The sequence below is a fragment of the Panthera onca genome, chromosome A2 (assembly GCF_046562875.1).
Source record: "Panthera onca isolate mPanOnc1 chromosome A2, mPanOnc1 haplotype 2, whole genome shotgun sequence".
NCBI lineage: Eukaryota > Metazoa > Chordata > Mammalia > Carnivora > Felidae > Panthera > Panthera onca.
In genome coordinates this window covers 95,292,232-95,307,617 of record NC_138340.1, presented here as the reverse complement: position 1 = coordinate 95,307,617, position 15,386 = coordinate 95,292,232, and the positions used below count along the sequence as shown (strand labels likewise).

The following is a 15,386-nucleotide window of genomic DNA, read 5'->3' as shown; positions in this document are numbered from 1 at the left end:
TAACAGAGGGAAGATGCATCTTACATGAAGGATTCTAAAATCAGTGTATGATATGATAATCATATTAATCTATAAATATCCCTGAAATTAACCATAAAGTACAATTTACATGATAAACCTACTAGTAATATTGCAGACTGAAATATTTTTCTCTGTATCCAACACAGCCAGTTCTCCTACGTCCTCAGTTGCACACCAAGGAAAGTAACTGACTTATGAGAGAGGACATGATGTATAATCACTCAGTGTTGCAGATCACACAAAGTGTCAATGCTTCTGGAACTGAAACTTTACTGCATATTGAGGATCTTTAAAAAATAGTAAGTCCTGGCTCCCAGCCTAGATATTCTAATTTGGGGATGGAATGTGACCTAGGATTCAAAACTGTTTGAAGTTTCCCAGGTGCTTCTGTTGTGCAGCAAAGTTTGGGAACCACTAGGCTAGATACTTATTCTATAAAGAAATATGCTTACACTCCTTAATTTTCTCTCCCCTTCTTTTTTTTAAAAGTGTATATAGTGAAAAACAACCTCATTAAATAGAAAGATTTGATGACTCATCCTATAATTTTTGGTCACGTGTAAACTAGTGTACAGGCAAAGGAAGCTGACTTGCAAAAGGAGTATCAGATACCGTGAAAAAGATAAGAGATGATGTAGAGAACAGCACTGGTTCCAAATGCCTTTTCAGTTTCCCATGAAGCCCAACTTTACTTCATTTACCTTCCTTTGAAATCTACCTTTAAAATAACCCTCTACTTTCTCTCCTTCACTTACATAACACCTCAGGTTTTTGAGAATAAAAAAGCCCTACTAGAATTAGGGCATTTACATTTAGCTATGTTAATCAAGTCAATATTTTATATTTTTAAAAAAAATGGTTTTACTGCTCCATCTGTATCACAATAACAGAACTGCCACCTGGTGGCAACACACCTAACTGACTAGGGGATATAGTTTTTGGAAAGGAATAATCTCTTCAGAGCTTAAACATACTACCTATACATTCTTTTAACAGTTTTTGCTACTTTTAGGATAAAACCACACTACTTTAAATAACACGTATGGTGTCTCATTAGCTGGTCCCCGCCTATGTCTTGAATCTAATTTTCTGCTATATAGCTTGACCCTCCATGCTCCAGCATGAAGAGGATGATGATAGCTAAAATACTTCTCAAACACTTTTCATAATTTGACAATACTCTAAGTGCTTTATATATATTAGCTGAAGCCCAAGGCTGGTACTATTCTTTATTCTCACTTTCCAGATGGGAGCAGGGGCATAGAGAAGTTAAGTAACTTGCCTAAATTCACAAAGCTAAAAAATGGCAGAGCCATAATTTGATCCCAGATGGTCTGGTCTAGTCCAAGCTCATAACGACTACAATTATACTGCTTTTCACAGTAAATATATTGAAAAGTTAGTTAGCATATACCACCTGATTCCCATTCATTTCCCAATCTGAATTCTACATTTCCCTTTCTGACCAATTGCTGCTAAAGTTAAAGGTCACTTTTCAAGTCTCCATTACACTTGATTGCTTATTTTTGACTAGTTACTCCTCCTTACTTAAAACTCTGTCTTCTCCATTTCACAGACATCATCAACTCCTAGCTTTGTGAACAGTTCGTGTCTCAGTGTCCTGTGCAGATACTTCTTCACTTGCCTTTTAAACATGGGTGCTTCCACAGGATTCAACTCAGTCTGCATTAGTCTTCTTCCTGAGTGAACCCCTCATTCCCAGAGTGCCAGCGAGTATCTTCAAACCAAATATTTATCTCTAGCATGGGCTTCTGTCTTGAAGCTGCAGACACATTCAATTTTACACTGGACCATTCCTCTAGGATGCCCAATAGGCACCTCCAACTCAACATATCCAAAACAAAACTTACCTTCATCTTACTCAAATAGCTCTTTCCCTCCAAACATGCCCACATTTCCTATCTCTTTATTTCTTTTTGTAATGTTTATTCATTTTTGAGAGAGCGTGAGTGGGGGAGGGGCAGAGAGAGGGGAAGACACAGAATCTGAAGCAGGCTCCAGGCTGTGAACTGTCAGCACAGAGCTCCTTGCGGGACTCAAACTCACAGACAGCAAGATCATGACCTGAGCTCAAGTCAGAGGCTTACCCGACTGAGCCACTCAGGTGCCCCTCTCAGACACCCATTTCACTCAAACTCTCCTATTCTCTCTGCCCTCATGACCTAATCACTTCCCAAAGGCCCCGCCTCCTAATACTACCAACAAGGGGGTAAGGATCTCAACATATGAATTTGGGGAGGTACACAAACATTCAGATGATAGGATCTTCCTTATCCTTCACAACAAACAATTACCAGGACACCTGGGTGGCTCAGTCGGTTAAGTACCCATCTACTGATTTCAGCTCAGGTCATGATCTCACAGGTTTGTGAGATCAAGCCCACATCAGGCTCTGTGCTGATTGCACAGAACCTGCTTGGGATTCTCTCTCCTTCTCTCTGCTGCTCCTCCTGCTCCATGGCTGGCGCGCGCTCTCTCTCTCTCTCTCTCTCTCTCTCAAAATAAATAAACTAACTTAAAAACAAAAAAAAAAGACTTAAAAGCACATGTAAGGTTGAAGTTAAGGACAAAATTTCTTGGGTCAGACAGACTGGGTTTCAATCCTTGCTCTGCCACTATGACTTTGTGCAAATGACTTAACCTCTTGAGTTTTCCCACCCGTAAAATAGGAATAGCAACGTTATCCACAGCTCTTAGAACAGCTGTAAGTATTAAATGAGGTAATAAATATAAAATCCTTAGCATAATGTCTACTAGCATGAGATAGTGCTCAATAATTAGTAGCTATTATTATTACTGAATTTATATTCTTTCTTCCACTGTCAACCTTCCCATTGTCCAAGTGAGAGACAATGAAGAACAGAAGTGGGGATAACACAAGAAATATTTAGAAGGTAAAACCAGCAGAATATGGTGACTATTTGGATCTGAAAGGTAAAGGAGAGTGCCAGGGAAGTGAGGTAAAGTGGGCCTGGTTTTACTGGGTACTGATTGAATGGTATTAGAATGGGAAGAAAAAGGCTAAGTATGAGAAAGATTTTGAATAAAAAATAAAAAACAATAAACAGGATTGGGTTATGAGTTTGCAGGACATAGGAAAATAATCCCAGAATACTTCAGACGATCTTAGTTTTCAACTGATGCTTTCTGAATAGGTATAAACTACTAGGCCTCATAAATATGATGGCACATGAGATACAAAAGAACTCTAGAGCATCGAAAAAGTTTAAATTCTGGGGTGCCTGGGTGGCTCAGTTGGTTGGGCCTCCAACTCTTGATTTCAGCTGAGGTCATGATCTCACAGTTCATGGGACCAAGCCCCCAAGTCAGGCTCTGTGCTGACTGCATGGAGCCTGCTGGGATTCTCTCTCCCTTTCTCTCTACTCCTCCCCTGGTTGCGTACTCTCTCTCTCAAAAATAAATAAACTTAAAAAAAATTTTTTTTAAGTTTAAATTCAAATCCTAAAGGAAAAAAATACTTTATATAGACTCTTCTGTCCTAAGATTAAAATCCTGAGGCCTATTAAAATGACTTATACTGGATTTTTATCCTTCGAATTTTAAAATTATATATTCTTCTTGGGGCGACTGGGTGGCTCAGTCGGTTAAGCGCTGGACTCTTGGTTTCAGCTCAGGTCATGATCTCCCAGTTTCACACGTTCACCCCGCCTCTGACAGTGCAGAGTCTGCTTGAGATTCTCTCTCTGCCCCTCCCCCACTCACATTGTCTCAGTTTCTTTCAAAAAATAAACTTAAAAAAAAAGTTTAATACATGCTCTTCTCAACTAAAAAAACCCACATACATATATATATATATCCTGAATTATTCTCTTCTTTTCAAACTTTATAAGTGCTATTGGTTGAAGTGGAAAAGTGAGCTCTTATTAAAGGGAAGTCACTGAGTAAAAAGGCTTAGAGAAATATTTTCATTACAAAAGGAATTTATGCAAATTAAAATTTAAATATTAATTGGGAAAATGTAAAATCTTTTACCTACAAATATTTCCAGTATTCTTAAGTTGTCTATGAATAGAAAATAGTTTCCATAATATTTAGCCAAAACCCATTATTTCATATGTAAACTTCCAGCAGATATTGCAGTTTTTACACATTTTCTAATACCTTGTCCTTTAGAGTATGTACTCATTTATTTGACTTACGAAATCAACATACATATGCACAGTCAACAGACCATAAATGGTGTGTTAATTAAATGGGACCACTGCCCTAAGTCCATCGCAATCCCCTGCATCTCCTTCACATACTTTCATATGTTAAATTTGATTCTTGATAAATATGGACAACAAATATTTGTACTTATGATTGGTCCCTAACTATATCTTCTTCCCTGGGAAAACAATAAGGCAATATCAACTTGAATAAAAGTGAGACTCCTGAGGAATACATATAGCTTAATCTCAAAGACCACAATAAATGATTCTTAGTGAACAAGGAATTTTGTAGTGTGTTCACTATCCAAAAAAGGGGGGGAAAAGAGAAGGAAAATGATTCTAGATTTTATACCCTGTTTTTCAGAGAACTGTAAATCAGAGAACATATTCAATCAATACAATTTACAAATTCAAATTTTTACAGATTAGGATTTTAAATACTAAAGTTTAGTGTAGTTTTTACTAGTCGAAATAGTAACTTTGGGGCTTTAAGAAATGATCTCTTCAAAGGGGGAAAAAAGAAAAACATTCAGACCACATAAAAGTCTAAGTGAACAGTATATACTACAATAACAATCATAACCCTGATGTCAACTTAAAACAAACATTATACTGTTCATGAACAAAAAGGATAAAGGAATTTCTCATGGTACAAAATAATCTATAGACTTAAATAAATAACCTAAGCAAAAAACAAATAAATAACATATAAAAACTTCTGGAACAATGAATAGAGTCAAATCCATGTGCAAATCAACCTAAACTCTATGCAGCATACAAGATCACATTAAGTACCCTAAGTATATTTTGATGACTACTACCACAAAAACACTAATAGTAAAAGGGAAATATATTAGTGAAATACTGGTACAGATCAAGTGTGTTCACATATGAAAATGACAGACCCTTTTGTTACTAAACAAGATTGGGTTATTTTGTTCCCACAGTAAAAATGGATTGGATTTTTTACGATCAAGCCAAAAACCCAACAGGTGCCCCTTGGACCAATTGCATGCACTTGTAAAACAGCTGGCTGGGGAATGGAATGACTCACTGGCCCACACAGAAATCAAACTTTAGCATCACGCTCTAATCAACTCACCAAGAACCTATTATTCAAAGCAAGCAACAGTTTAATTGCTTTAAAACTTTTTTAAGTTTAAATTTTTTAAGGGCTTAAAAAAAAAAAGCAAGATGGGGACACCAAGGTGTCCAGTTGATTAAGCATCCAACTTTGGCTCAGGTCATGATCTCAAGGTTCAAGGGTTCAAGCCCCACATTGGGCTCCAAGCTGACAGTGTGGAGCCTGCTTGGGATTCTCCCTCTTTCTCTCTCTGTCCCTCCCCTACTCATACTTTCTCTCTCAAAATAAATAAACAAACAAGCAAAAGATGGAAGATGATCCTACTGAAATGTATGTCTCTCTCTGCCCCTCTACTGTCTGCCCAAGCACATGTATTCTCATTCTCTGTACGCAGAAAAAAATGCATACAAATATAATATTATATAACAATTGGCAACAACTTAATTAAAAGATAAGCAAAGGACTTTAGAATAGACATTTCTCCAAAGAAGATAGACAAATGGCCAAAAAGTACATGAAAAGATGCTCAACATCCTCAATCATTAGGAAGAAAATCACAAATCAAAACAAATGAGATACCACCTCCCACCACTAGAATGGCTATAATTAAATAGAGAACAGGGAGGCCTGGCTGGCTTAGTTGGTTAGGTGTCTGACTCTCGATTTCAGCTCATTTCAGGTAACGTTATCACAGTTCCAGAGATTAAGCCTCACATCAGGCTCTGTGCTGACAGGGGGGAGCCTGCGTGGGATTCTCTTTCTCTGCCTCTCCCCCACCCATGTTCTCTCTCCCTCAGAATAAACATTTAAAAAAACAAAACAGAAAACAAACGTTGGTGAGTATATGGAGAAATTAGAACCCTCATACACTGCTGGTGGATATGTAAAATGGTACAGCTGACTTGGAAAACCACTTTGGCAATTCCTTAAAAAAACACAGAATTAATTTATGATCCAGTAATTCCATTCCTAGGTATATACTCAAGAGAAATGAAAACAGGTACTCAAATGCTTATATATGAATGCTCATCACAGTGCTATTCGTAATAGCCAAATGGTGGCAACAACTCAAATGCCCATCAATGGATGAATAAACAACATGTAGTAAATGCTACATAAAATGGAATATTCAGCCATAAAAGGGAACTGAGATACTGATGCATACTACGACACAGATGAACCTTGAAAATATTATACCAAGTGAAAAAAGCCAGACGGTAAGGGTCAAACATTATAGGAGTGCATTTATATGAAATATCTGGAATAGGTACACACAGAAACAGAAAGCAGATTGGTAGTTGCTGAGGACTGGTAAAAGGAGGGAATGAGAGTTTCAGCTTAATGGGTACAAGGTTTTATTCTGGAATGATAAAAATGTTTTGGAACTACATGGAATTGGTGGTTACAAACTGTGTACTTACTAAATACCACTGAATTGTTTTAGGATGGTTAATTTTTGTTATGTGAATTTCATCTCAATTTTAAAAAATCACAGCTTCTTTGTATCTAGCATGAGAACTCAAAAAGTTCTCAATCACTATCTCACTTATTCTTCACAACACCTGTTGAGATTCATGTCCTGCAACAGGATTACTCTCAAAGATCATAAAGTACACAATTTGTGATAATTTAAATAATGCTTGCTAAGTAAAAGTCCATAGTCGCAACTGTAGGCGTTCAAAAATGTCAGCTGAACAAATAAGCAAATAAATGTCTCTAAAGTCCTAGTGCCTTTTCTAGTATGCCAAGTAGCAGTATTATAAATTCTCACACATATAGACCCCAGATGCAAAACAGCCTCTATAAATAAACTTTTTAAAATTCTGAAGCTTTTCCAAATTAAAGTTTTAAAAGAGATGCTAACCAATGAAATGGCTAATTTCAATTTTAGTGGTGTCTTAAAGAAATATAATGTTCCTTATCATATAACGTTTAATAATTTACCATGAGAACTTTTTCTAGTTCCATACTAGAAATTTGTTTACATTTCAGTAATCAGTAGGCCTATAAGAGCTATTTTGCAGACATCGTTTAGCTCTTCCTACAACCTTTATGCATTAAAAGTTTTTGTTTAGTAAAAATAATTTCTGTCCAATCTTGTCTATTGGGCAAGTGGTATTCTAATCACTTGGATATATCCTATCTTTTTCACTTCCTCTCTTCCATGTTCTCATTCAGCTTTCAGTTTCACTGACACGAGGGACCTGCTTGTTAAATCTCTCTTCGTTGGATCTTTCATCTGATCTGATTCCTGACATTTCTTGGATTTGCCTTAGAAACCTTTCTTCAATATACGTTTTAAGAAGCTTATTCTACTCATTCTTTTCTCCGTATTATCCCTCTTAAGGCTCATAACCTAAAAATGATATTTTGTTTTTCAACAAAGCCTGAAGGTCATGAATTAGTTTTTAAGTCACAATGAACAACTGTTACAGTAAATGATGATTCGAGAGAAAGAAAGAAAGAAAGAAAGAAAGAAAGAAAGAAAGAAAAAGAAAAAGAAAATTTTAAAGAAACAAGGATGAAGAGCAACTTTCTTAGTAGTGGAGCAGTGTATCTGAAATATGCAGAGAACAATTTTACACCATAAGTAACTTTGTCTATCAGAGTGGAAGTAGTAACTGAAAAGTCTAGCTGTCAATAACCTAATATACAGCTTGCACAGAGCACTGTCCTTTTTTGCATACAATTGGCACTACTCTTCAAAATGCTCATTAAACAAAAATCACATAATTACTACTGAGTGCAAGAGGCAAAAATTTTAATAATTATTCACCAAATGAGGGTGCCTGGGTGGCTTAGTCGATTAAGGGTCAGACTTTGACTCAGGTCATGATCTCATGGTTCGTGAGTTCAAGCCCTGCGTCAGGCTCCATGCTGACAGCTCAGAGCCTGGAGCCTGCTTCAGATTCTGTGTCTCCCTCTCCCGCTTGCACTGCCCCTCTCCCGCTTGCACTGTCTCTCTCTCTCTCAAAAATAAACATTAAAAAAAAAGCAATAATAATTATTCACCAAATAATGCCAATTACATACAATGCTGAATAGCAAAACTTTGGTTTTACTGTATTCTGCTACATGATAGAATGTCAAGTATACCCAATGTGAATTTACAGGAGTAATAACATTAATAATATTAAATACACAACTATCCTCTAATTTTGTTCACTAACATTACAATACTTTCTTTATATAACAGTGTAAATAATTTCACTTGGAAAAAAAATGAAGTCACTTAAAGTAGTTTAACACAAGGACAGCCTATGTAGTGCCATCCCTGTTAGCAGCCGGTAAACAGGGTTGGTCCAGCTGTGAAAATATTTACTTAATAATGCAGTAATGTCTCACATCTCCATGGGTCCGGCTTCTTGCTACATTAATACCGAGGAAGTAGCTGAGGACCCAAGAGCAACCAAAAAAACCAACAGGTAGTAGAAAAACTGAACTGTCATAAAGCCCACTAACTGGGCTCCATTGATTTTGATTTTTATAAACCATTCTATCACACTCACTTACTGGGTTGTCTAGTCACAGCAAATCTAAACTAGCAAATTAGGGGAAGAAGCAGATCAGATGGAGCAAGGCAAGATGACTGTGACCACAGCAATGAGAATAGACAGCAAGGAAAAAAGAACTACAAAACAGAAAGGGAGTCTGTGCAAGTCTACTATAGGCTCCCAAATATGTAATACAAGCAACAAGAACTAAGGTTGCAGGACTACACCAAACTGAGGGTCCTTTGGAAACCTAGTTTATTCTGTGCATTTTTTTATTCTCTGTAATAACCATACTACAATATAACAAGTTCTTCCTTATACTGTATTTGATAAGCTTTTACTGTATTTAAAAATGGCATTTAAACATGTTTTACTAATCCTAAAAGAAATATATTGTGGACAATTTGGAAAATACTAAGTGTAAAGAAAACAAAATTGCCAATAACCCACCACACAAGAGAGAACCATCATTTATATCTCTGCATTTTTTTCAAGTGTCTTCACATATACATATGTACATACATCTTTTATGGTAACATTTTTATTAACCTGGCATTATTTGTGGACATTTTCCCAACTCAAAGTCTTCGTAGTATTATTTTAATGGCTACATATACCAGAATTTATTCTACCATTGCAGATTTTGGTTATTATAAAATATTTTATAAAGCATACTATACTGCACTCAAGTCATAAAAATAATCATTTATAAAGTCTAGATACAAAAAGGAAATTTTTCAATGACTAGCTTACCAAACACTAAGAAAAAAATGCAGAAATTGTGATTCGTAAAACTACTGTATTATCAAATACAATATTTAAGTCCAATGAATAAACAAGCCATTTAGAAAACCAAGTTTCTAAATAAGTTTTGGGAATAATCATTTTAAGTGATTTCTGAGGCCAGCTATAACAATTTCCAATTAAGGGAATTCTGGATTACTGTTATTAAATTATAACTTGCTAGTAAAGTAGTACTATGAACGACTCATGGTTATTCTGCTCATTCATTCATTAGGCAAATATTTATTGAGAACCTACTATGTAGTAGGCACCATGCCTGGCTGCATCAATATCAAGAACCTTCTTTTGTAAAGTAGTCTTAGACAAGGTAGCAACATTTATCGCACTTTTACAAATGAAAAAATTCATCCAAAATCCTACTGTTCTTCTCTTTCATTGTTCTTACTCAATGTCTGTCTCTCCCACTAAACTGTGAGCAACTTGAGAACAGAGACTGTCACCACCTCTAAATTTCCAACTCTTGGTATAAAACAGGAGTTCAATGTAGGTTTGCTAAATGACTTTACAATACAAAGTTTTTAAGTCCTAATCTAAAAGCACACAAGTTTCTACAAATAAAATAATGTATACACACTAGTTTTGATGATGCTGTTTTCAATCTATTTTCCATATTCTATCAGTCTTCATAATCTTAATGGCTGTATAATATTCCACCAAACTTACATGATATGGCTGAAAAAACAATTTATTCGAATATTCTCTATGAATGTTGTTTCCAGTGTTTCTACATTATACAGCTAACGTTCCAACAAACATATCCTGCCTTATAAATCTGACAGATTTCTGACTAGAAAAATTGGGCTCAACTCTAGAGGCGATAATCTTCTACAATAAAAGGGATTATTAAAAGAAAAAGATTTTTAACCTACACGCAGAGTTTTGAAGGACAAAACACACATACAAATAAACCAGAATTTTTTGGGGTGGGGCCACATCAATTTAAATAAATCCATTATTATACGCATGGCCCAAAGTAAACAATGTTTTGTAAGACTGCTTTATATATATCTTTAGGAAAGATGCTTCTGGGGGCAGGGAATCCAAATTCTGAAGTAACAAACAAAATGTCTAATTAGAATATCTATGCTTTCAAAGGAGGCACACATTTTACCTCCACCTTCTTGGATTCAGAGCTTGCTCAGACCCTCAGGTTGCAGAAATGTAAGCAACTCTGGGCTTCTGAAGATGTCATGATTCCCCCTTTCCTCCATTTACAGACTTTAAAATAATAATTTACCTGGTAACATAAAAGCACTTAAGCTTTGATCTTAGAAGAAACTTATGGGAAAGCCAAATGTATTTCAGAAATATGAAGCTGGTTTATATGCATATTCATTTAAAAAACTTGTGTTGAGCATCTACTATGGCATCCCTCCATGGTATGACCCTTCAATGATTACTGAAATCATAGATCCCCTTTCTTTTATTTTTAGGTTGGAAAGGAGAGGAAGACAGAAAAAAGTTAATATTATAATTTAATTGTGGTCCAAGTATGATTGCTGACAATTATTTCTAATAAGACAGAATATAAACTATAAAAGGTAACGTCGTCATAAGGAGGAAGGGGGCCTTTGAAGCCAGCTAGAAGATATACTCGAATATGTAATTTTTAAAAGAAATATGCTATTTTATTTATATCTTGACTATATTAAATTTTTCACGAAGCCCAGTAAATAGTACCTGTGCATAGTCTTGTATTGTTTGTTTTACGTTTTTTTCTTTCACACAGACATAAAATAGGGATTCCTAGAGACATAGATAACAATTCAATTATTTAAAGAAGGAATTCTATAGGTGTTGCTTATAATATGGAACCTTTCGTCTCCCGCAGTTCCATTCACAGACTGCATTAACATTCCACACAATACAAAAGCGCATGCCATGACAAAGACCTCCAAACACAAATATACAAAGCTACGCTTCTAAAAACACCCCTAAGCGAACTTCACAGCTGGCACTTGTGGCACACTCAAGCCACTGCTAAGGCAGCTGTCACAGGCCAATCACATATGCAAGAGTGCCAGCGTGCCACCAAAGAAAGCTAAGCTGATGATCAGCGTACAAATCCCCCACCAAATAAAGAAAAGCTCTAAATCCCCACCCTGAAAAGCACAATGCCTGCACTACCCAGGGAACTCCCTAAAACTGAAAGGCTGGAGATTTAGAAGCAATAAATACCAGCTTATAGCAATACAGTAAAGGAGGGGACTTAATTTGGGCATTCACAAGAAAGGAGACACACTACCCAATCATCACGGAAGTATCCTCTGCTAGGTAGTAATACCAGGCTTTTTTAATTGGAAAAAGGAAAGAAGAAGGCAAGGGGAAAATTCAGATCCTGCGGCACCTCCCTCCCGGGCAGCGAACCGGGACTGCGATCTCCGCTTCCCAGGCCCTCTCCCACCCCCTTTCCAGCCACCGCCTCCCACCACGGGCCCAGCAGCCTCCGGCTCTCTTACCTTAGCTTTGCCGGCTTCCAGTTTCTTCTGTCTCTCTTCGTCCTCCATGGCCTCTGCAGACAAGGCTGGGGGAACACAGGGAAGGTCGGGGGTAAAAAGGAAAGGTCGATTCCGACAGAGGTGGGACCGCAAGCTCCGCGGTCCCAGGGAGTAGGGCCGGGCCTGGCGCTCCCTCCGCCCAAAGTGGAACCAGTCTACGAGCTCACTGGCTGACCGTGCTCAGCCGCACGGGCAACGCCGTCACCGTCGCCGCCATCTTCGTCTCCACGTAAACACACGGCGAGGCGGGAGGCGGGAGGCGGGAGGCGGGAGGCAGGGGGAAATAGAGGAGGGAAGACGTCGGTCCGCGCAGCCGCCGGGAGCCCCGCCGCGCCGGGCAGGTGCGCCCGCGGCACCGCCCCACGTGCCGCCCCGCCCCCGCCAGATTGGCGAGCCAAGGCCCGGACCGCCCTTGCCAGAACCCTTGCTCGGAGTCCGGCTCCCACAGACAAAAACCACCGCAGGGGTGAGCGCCCTTCCCCGGGGACAAACGCTCCCCTGGTGGCTGCCGGGCTAAGGAGCTGGGAGAGAGGGGGTGTGCCTGGGTCTGGCGGGATCTCCACCCACTGTGCAAGGGACTCAGTGGTCGCTTTTTTAAAACATGGAGATTTTTCAAGTTATAAAAATAATATATGCCTAACGGTGAAGTTGGTGACCGTTGAAAAGCTCCAAAGGAAAAGACTGGGGTAGGGGGAGAAGAAAAGACCCACCGGACGTTATTTTTTCAACCTAGAGCGACTCCTCCAGTCGAAGAACTGGGAGATCGGCCAGCAACTCTCATTACTTCGTTAGCTGAAAGCGCCTCGCTCTTCCCCACACCGGCCTGCCCAATCTCCGGTTTATCCTTCAAGGCCCACCTCACACGCCGCCCCAAATAGATTTTATGATCTCTTTGTTCCCTCCACCACATTTAGAAGTATCCAACCATAGCTTATTCTCCTTCCACTCCTCTTTGGATCTCCCTCTTAGCAATGATGTCCTGAAAGGAACCTCGGCTTTGGAACCTGGTTTGGGAACAAAAGCCAGTATACACTTTCTAGCTTGAATGACCTTGAACAAGTTACTGATTCTCCCTCGGCTTACCTGGAAGTTTTGGAAGGGTTGTTAATATATGTGAGTCAATATCTGTGACTGCCTGTCTTACCCTCAAAGGCATTTCTGAGGTGAGCTACACATGTTAATGTCTCAGCTTGACAACTCAGGCTGATCATGTTTCTCCTTTGTTTTGAGCTAGGGTGGACTCAAATACTAGCAGGCGTGAACTAAAATAAGCTATGAGTTCAACCACAGAAGTGGTGCTAGTGAAAATAGGATTAAAAGTGGAAAGATTAAAGTTTTAAAGTCTACCACAACCTGAAGACTAGTTTTAAATAGCTCTAATTTAGAAATTCTTACATTTAAAAAAGACTTTGTATTCTCAAATTCCACAATGCATACATATATGTGCCAGTTGTAACACCTAAGTGTATACTAACCTGTTGCCTTAACCTGAATTGGGCAATGGATGAGATTAGATATTTTATCATAAGAATAAAAGAACTGAGCCAATAAGAGAAGTAATTTAGTCACCAATCAAAGCTAAGAGTCAACCTGGGACTAGAACCAGGTGTTATAATCGTGCAGTGATTTCATTACTGCCTGGATTGAAGGATTACGTTTGTAGATCCTGATTGCCTAGAAGGTGGAAGCCCTAGGTTATCTGACAAGATATTTGCTTGTTAATAGATACTGCTCTCTCAGTGACTACGGAAGTCAGCTGTTTGCTCCAGTATGTGCTAAATATGTTCAAGAACCTTCTAAAGCAACAAGATTAGTTCAACGTTTCCCTTCACTAACACCGGCCAATCATACACATCTGTTTTATATGTAATAGGTGTTCAATAAATGTTGAAAGGTAATTATGTGTTGACTTCTGTTAGAAGGGCATGTGGCACTAGTGCTCTGATGCCTCCTGATGGCACCTATTCACATCATTCATTCATCCATTCCCTGAGAAGGTATTTGGGCAAAGATTTGAAAGAGATGAGAGAATGAGCCATGGGGATAAGTGAGGATATAGTAAGTCTAAAGGCCCTGAAGCTAGAGCATGGCTGTCATATTAAAGAAAAAGCAGGAAATAAGGGTGGCTAGAGTAGAGTGATCCAAGAGAACAGTAGGAGATGATGTCAGAGAAGTAACAGGAGGCCAGATCCTATAGAGTTCTGAAGGTCATTAGAAGGACTTTGGCTTTTACTCTTAGTGAGACAGAGCCATTGGAGAATGCTGAGATGAGTGACATGATCTGGCACATGTTGTTAAAGTACATATGGCTGTTATAAGGATGGCCTATGGGGGATCAGTTTGAATGCTATTGCAGTAATCCAGACAAGAGATAATGGGAGTTTGGACAGTCGTAGTGATGGTAAATAAGAATCTGGATATATCTTGAACATGCAACTAATAGTGCCATAGGAGTTGTATGTTGAATGTGAAGTTTGAGACAGAGAGGAATCAAGGCTGACTCCAATGTTTTTGGCCTGATCAAACGATGGAATTGCCAGTAAGTGAGATGGGGAAAAGCAAATTTGGAGGAGACCAAGAGTTCAGTTTTGGACATAAGTTATAGACACATATTAGGTATCCAAGAATTGATGTCACAAAGACATCAATTGGGTCTCTAAGTCTGGAGTTCAGGAGACAGGTCTTCTATGCAGATACAAGATTGTATGATATTAAACTGTTATTATAACCTGGTCAAAAATTATTCAGACAAAACTTTCATCTATATTTTTCTGCTAAACCAAATACAGTATCTATGCTGCTGTTTCACCATTTTGTCAATCTTCACAACTTTGCTTCTTCCCTAATTAGAAGACATTACCAGCTACCAATGCCACTAAACATTTCTCACCATCATTTGCCCTTCACATTGCCTAAAACAAAGCTCAAGATCTTCCCTCCAATAGCAACGTTTCCAACTTCTCTATTTCAGTTAATGACCTTCTTCCAGTTTCCTCGAATTAAAATTTTGGAGACATCTTGTATTAGTCTCTACCTCATCCATCATATCTATCAGGAACATGCCCTGTTTTGCCTTCTTTCCCAGATTTTAATTCCTTCTCAACTTTTCCTTTCCCACTGTCAACATGGTAGATTAGACCCTCATTATCTCACACTTTGAAAACTTTGGAAGATTCTAAACTGGTATATCGGCTTCATTCCTCCCCATTACGTACTAATCCCCATAACTGTCAGATTACCTTTCTAAGATACAACATTCACTACATTATAAGATGACTCCCTGGGGCACCTG

At 38.3% G+C, this 15,386-nt stretch overlaps 1 protein-coding gene and 1 long non-coding RNA gene across 7 annotated transcripts in view; one reads left to right on the top strand and one right to left on the bottom strand.

Annotated features, from left to right (window-relative positions):
- AKAP9 (A-kinase anchoring protein 9) overlaps positions 1 to 12,337 on the bottom strand; it is a 153,695-nt gene extending 141,358 nt beyond the window's left edge. For all 6 annotated transcript variants that reach the window (XM_078442477.2, XM_078442478.2, XM_078442480.2 and 3 more), the window contains exon 1: positions 12,056 to 12,337. In XM_078442477.2, coding sequence (XP_078298603.2) covers positions 12,056 to 12,103 — 48 coding nt within the window. In that variant the 5' untranslated portion in view covers positions 12,104 to 12,337. The remainder of the gene's footprint in view (positions 1 to 12,055) is intronic.
- A 140-nt stretch (positions 12,338 to 12,477) lies between these two features.
- LOC144615631 (uncharacterized) lies at positions 12,478 to 13,992 on the top strand. Its single transcript, XR_013553994.1, has 2 exons — positions 12,478 to 12,560; positions 13,820 to 13,992. It is a non-coding gene; the product is annotated as an uncharacterized LOC144615631 (long non-coding RNA).
- Positions 13,993 to 15,386: the final 1,394 nt, after the last annotated feature.